This window comes from Alexandromys fortis, unplaced genomic scaffold, assembly GCF_014885135.2.
Source record: "Alexandromys fortis isolate MF-2015 unplaced genomic scaffold, M_Fortis_MF-2015_v1.1 scaffold_93, whole genome shotgun sequence".
Lineage (NCBI taxonomy): Eukaryota > Metazoa > Chordata > Mammalia > Rodentia > Cricetidae > Alexandromys > Alexandromys fortis.
The window spans coordinates 7,452,124-7,457,308 of NW_026067970.1; the positions used below are offsets into that span (position 1 = coordinate 7,452,124).

The following is a 5,185-nucleotide window of genomic DNA, read 5'->3' on the forward strand; positions in this document are numbered from 1 at the left end:
CAAACAAGCAGCAAACTTTCTACTACAGCACAAGTGTTGAGATTACAGATACATACCATTACTCCTAGACATCCAATTAATTTGTTATTACTTGTGTTTGCTTCATTTCATTCTTATAGATTATTTTTATCTACACGAGTGTCTGTGATGGTTGCGCAGTTGTTAATGGAGAGCAGAAGGGGAACTCATACCTCAAAGATGGAGTTACAGGAAGTTGAGTCACCTGATGTGGATGCCAGGAACCAAAGTAGAGTCTTCCGAAAGAGCAGCAAATGCTTTTAATTGCTGAGCCATACAGCAACTCAGATAGACCTCTTCCACCCATCGCCACCCTCAAGCCTCTGAATAAAATGGCATGCCCCAACCCAAATCAAATAAATGAGGAAGAAAAGAAACAGAAATCAATATGAAACCAAGTATCAGAATTACTATATTTGTTCCACTAGATATTTCAACATAATAAATAAAATCACAATTAACCAAAAACACTTTTATTTAAGTCTTTAAAAAAACAAAACAAAACTATTCCTTTCCCAAAATAACATGATTAGCTTAGAAAAATGGGTGTACATCTTCAAAGTATTTCCTTTTAACGGAAACTTCATTTTATAGAATCTAAACGATAAAGGTTTTTAAAAGCCAGAATAAGTCAAGGAAATTCACTCATACTTCAGGCCCTTCTCCTCCAGGAACCAGCTGCATTAGAGAAAAGGAGTTTATTAATAACACCATCATTCCACCTAAAAAACCCCACGTGTTCCTCATGGACCAAAGTCACCTTTGTCTCTCCCCCATCCTTCAATTTCCATTTTCTCCAAGTCACCAATATCTGTTAGTAATCCCAACATTAATTCATGTTTAAGAGGTTCAAAAATGATTTCTGATGAACTAAAATATTAGGCAAATTAATCTTAAGAACCAGTCCTCTTTAGATAGTTGCTTCGGGGCACTGATCACCCACGGCTCCCTTCCCATCCTCAGCCGTTAGTCAGTTCTGCAATCCCTGCCCCATAAAAGTATACTGAATTCAAAATAAAACAGTTTTAAAGTCTTACCATTGTAATATTATTTCCATTTAGTAAAATCTGATCTAATTTTGTAATCCTTCTTCCTTCTGGTGTAATTTCACTAAATAAACAGAGAGAATAGAGTCAGGATAAACAAGTATTCAAAGGCAATATTTTGGAAACACTTTCCCTTCCTAGAAATTATTCTTGGGGTAAGGAGAACAGCTTGGGGGCAGGCACACCTGGGTGGCCAAGCAGAAGGCCCTGGGTTCAACCCTTATTCTTACATATGAACGAATGTGAACTCATACAATTACAATAATTTTCAGAAACACAGTCTGCCCACTGAAAAATTGTAATGTAAATATAGTTCACTATAAAGCTTGTTCGCATGAATTTCTTAGAAATTCAGAAAAAACAACCTTAAGATAATAATCCTCTGACCCAATCTCACAAATACCAGTAAATAAAGTTTCAGTATTAAAATAATTCCAACAGGTAATACTTTTTATAAATCATACTAATTCTGCTATGGTATTGAAATGAGTGTGGCCTTCACAGGCTCATATGTTTGAAAAACTTGGTCCTCCGTTGGAAGAAATGTTTGGGAATGATTAGGAGGTGCGGTCTTGTTGGAGGTGTGTCACTGGGGGTGGGTTCTGAGGCTTATGATTGTTCAAAAGAACAAATCATACCCAGTTCACTCTGCCTCGTGATTATCTCTACATATAAGTGCTTAGCTACCACCCCCCACACACACACCTGCCTGCCTGCTGCCACACTCCCCGCCATGAAAATCGTGGACCCTAACCCGGAAACTGTGAGCAAGCCCACAGTAAATGCTTTCTTTTATAAACAGCCTTGGTCACGCTGTCTCTTCACAGCAAAAGAAAAGCGACTATGGGGCCTGCCTTGAATTTAAAGAGATTTCCTCCCCAAGTCCCCATTCTTTAATTTGTAATACTACTCACAACTCTGTGACATCTTCCAACACCATATCTGAAATTTGTTGTTAAGAAAATAAACAAGGTTGGATTTATCCTGCTTTATGTTTTGGTTTGGTTCCAAATACGTTCAACACGATGGTGCAAATTCAAAAGGTTTGTTGTTGCCAAGAACGCTATCTTCTCTCGGCAAGCACACCCCTTAAGATGCTACCAAGTTCCCAGAAAATAAAATAATTTTTAATATAATAACAGAAATACATCATCTGGCTAGAGCTCTTATATGAATACAACTTTAAAAACCTGTACCGTTACCACGTTTTGAAAGGATACTGACAAAGTCATCAAATCCTAGAAGTGTCCCGACAATTTCTTTATCACTCTTCATCACGATGTGAATTCTTGATCCTATACACTTGTCCACAAGCTCTGGGGAAGGATAAGGACTGGTTTTGCCCACTTATTAGTTCAACAAACATTTGAGTGCTTATTTATTACTTTCGTATCATTAAACAAAAAGCAATCATTCAACTACTACATCTTATACAAACCTCTGTTCGACCATTAGCACAAATGTTTGCCTTACCTCTTTTTTTTTTTTTTTTTGCTGCAATGAATATGACTGCGATTTTATTTAGATTATTTGGTTAATATATGAAAACGCACACACCAAAAGGTAGAGAACATGATACATTTTCCTCGTCAGTGTTTCTACGGGTGAACAGTACCTAACACATTGGAGTGGACACTGCGAAAACTTCCGATCACAGCTACATTCACTAACTTCATCGGCGCCTCAACTCCCCGGGAAGAGGGCATTATTATGGACATCAGCTTCCTGTCCCTTCTCTCACCTCGCCTTTACCTCTGTGCTTGGAGACCAACCCGAGCATCTCTGCAGCCAACTTAGCACTGCTCGGTACCATGGTTTTCAGTGTGCTGTCCGAAAGCAAGGGCTGTAATTTAAGCTCATTATTCAACAGTACCCTGGCACAGTGAGGGGACTGCTTGATGAGTTCATGAATAACGGGGCTCATTTCCAGATTTCTCCTTTAAAATTCACTGTAGACAGTGGCGCCCTCCTCACACAACCAGGCACAGCATGGGGTCTACCAAACCTGGAGACCAAAAACGCCAAACTGCGACTTGGGACAGCTACCCACGACATCTTAACTGGCGGGCTCACAAAGAAGGAAGTGGCCTAAGTGGGACCCTCGCCGGCCACAGGTAAAACGGTGTCTTCCCGGAAACGCCAAGGGCGGGACGGCCAGGCCCGCCTCGGCCCCCGGCGCGGAACTGCAGCAACCCGCCCGCTCCCCAGGCAAGACTTTTACCTAGTGGCAAGAGCTGGGACGGGTTCGTGGTCGCGTTAGCCGCCATGGCCACGCCGGAAGTGGCCTAAGGCCCCCGGCGCAGACTTTAAAAGAGCGCGCTTCCGCCCTTTTCCGCAGCCGGATCAGACAAAACTAATCGGGTGCCGATCTTGCGATCGGGTGGGTGCAAATGGATCGCCGAGAGATTCGATAGAACAGTTCGGACCTCTAGCGGTGCCACAATACCTACAGGGGCCTGTGGCGCCCCAGAAGTTTTGCTAAACTTTAGAGATAGCTTGCCTCCTCTGTTCCGGAAGACCACAACATACGAGATCTCTGACTAGGATAGTTTTCCCCTAGAAGGTTGCATCTCAAGCCGGGATCTTTCTTCAGAGCAGTAAAATCAATTCAAATTTCCTATCTGTGTTCTCAATAACTACCCATTTTCTTAAGGAAGCCTGGAGGACTGAAAAACCATACGAAGCATTTTTTTTTTAATATTCTATACCAGGTTTTCACAAGTTTTGTTTGTTTTTGTTTTGTTTACTACTTAATTTCTTCTTCCCTTTCTAGAAGTCTAGTTCATTACAGGCTCTTAAAGTTGCTATCAGTGATTGATTTACAGGCAGCCACTAGATGTCACTCTGTATGCTAATGTCATCACATACGGAAAATGAGCTATCACACTTTTTTGGAAATAGATAAAAAGCAATCCCAGCGTTTAACGGACAGGAGGAGGACACAGTTGGCAGCAGGGGCAACTTGTGAGAGCCTGACACAAAATAAGAAATAAAAACTAAAGAGAGCTGACATCTAACTAGCTTAGCACTAGAGTGTTTTCCTAGCATTCACGAGGCGCTATGCTTGGGTCTCTTAAAAAAAAAAATAGAAAGCAGGGCTGGAGAGATGGCTCAGTGGTTAAGAGCATTGCCTTCTCTTCCAAAGGTCCTTGAGTTCAATTCCCAGCAACCTCATGGTGGCTCACAATCACCTGTAAAGAGGTCTGGCGCCCTCTTCTGGCCTTCAGGCATACAGACAGAATATTGTATAATAAATAAATAAATAAATAAATAAATAAATAAATAAATAAATAAATATTAAAAAACTTTAAAAAAATAGAAAGCAGATAAATTTATTTACCTTTATCTGTCTCATTTGTATCTAAGTCTAAATATGAGTGATCATAATGAACAATATTCATTTTTACACTGTTTTGTAAGCACCTTTCATTTCTTCATTCAGCACACAAAAATCTGTCAAATACTGTTTGACTAGCAGCTTGCTGGATATATAAACCAATGTACAGGAAAGTCTTTTATTGGAGTGTGTGGGAAGAGGGACAGATAATAAATTTCATGTGTATAACACTATGAAATTTAATATATAAAGCAATGTCTCTAGGGATCCTGGGAAACTTCATTCTCAATTTCAAGCTATCCCATTCCATAAATCTTGTGTACTTACTAGGTGCTAGGGCAATTACAAATGTAATCTTTACAGCCATCCTTTGAGGCAAGAATCATGATGAGGGCTGGAGAGATGGCTTAGTGGTTAAGAACACTGGCTGCTCTTCCAGAGGTCCTGAGTTCAATTCCCAGCAACCACATGGTGGCTCAAAACCATCCGTAATGAGATCTGGTGCCCTCTTCTGGCATGCAGGGAAAATACTGTAAACATAACAAATAAAATCTTTGTTGAAAAATTCATTTAAAAAAGAGTCATGGGGGGGGGGTGGAGAGATGGCTCAGAGGTTAAGAGCATTGCCTGTTCTTCCAAAGGTCCTGAGTTCAATTCCCAGCAACCACATGGTGGCTCACAACTATCTGTAATGGGGTATGGTGCCCTCTTCTGGCTTGCAGGCATACACACAGACAGAATATTGTATACATAATAAATAAATAAAATCTTTAAAAAAAAAAAA

General features: G+C 40.5%; 1 protein-coding gene across 1 annotated transcript; it reads right to left on the reverse strand.

The window, feature by feature from the left end:
- Nucleotides 1-475: 475 nt before the first annotated feature.
- Lsm5 (LSM5 homolog, U6 small nuclear RNA and mRNA degradation associated) lies at nt 476-3,405 on the reverse strand. Its single transcript, XM_050155567.1, has 5 exons — nt 3,286-3,405; nt 2,285-2,380; nt 1,979-2,006; nt 1,056-1,128; nt 476-696 (listed from the first exon to the last, which is right to left on the reverse strand). Exons 1-5 carry the CDS (start codon nt 3,329-3,331, stop codon nt 664-666), a joined length of 276 nt encoding a protein of 91 aa, XP_050011524.1. The 5' UTR covers nt 3,332-3,405; the 3' UTR covers nt 476-663.
- Between the last annotated feature and the right edge of the window lie 1,780 nt (nt 3,406-5,185).

What these genes read in the sequence shown, in the direction of transcription:
- Lsm5 (XM_050155567.1), bottom strand. Translation starts at nt 3,331, where the DNA reads ATGGCGGCTAACGCGACCACGAACCCGTCCCAGCTCTTGCCACTAG. An exon ending in AGGATTTGATGACTTTGTCA is followed by an intron (nt 2,007 to 2,284) that starts GTATCCTTTCAA and finishes AACAAATTTCAG; the next exon opens with ATATGGTGTTGGAAGATGTC. An exon ending in ATGGAAATAATATTACAATG is followed by an intron (nt 697 to 1,055) that starts GTAAGACTTTAA and finishes TCTCTAATGCAG; the next exon opens with CTGGTTCCTGGAGGAGAAGG.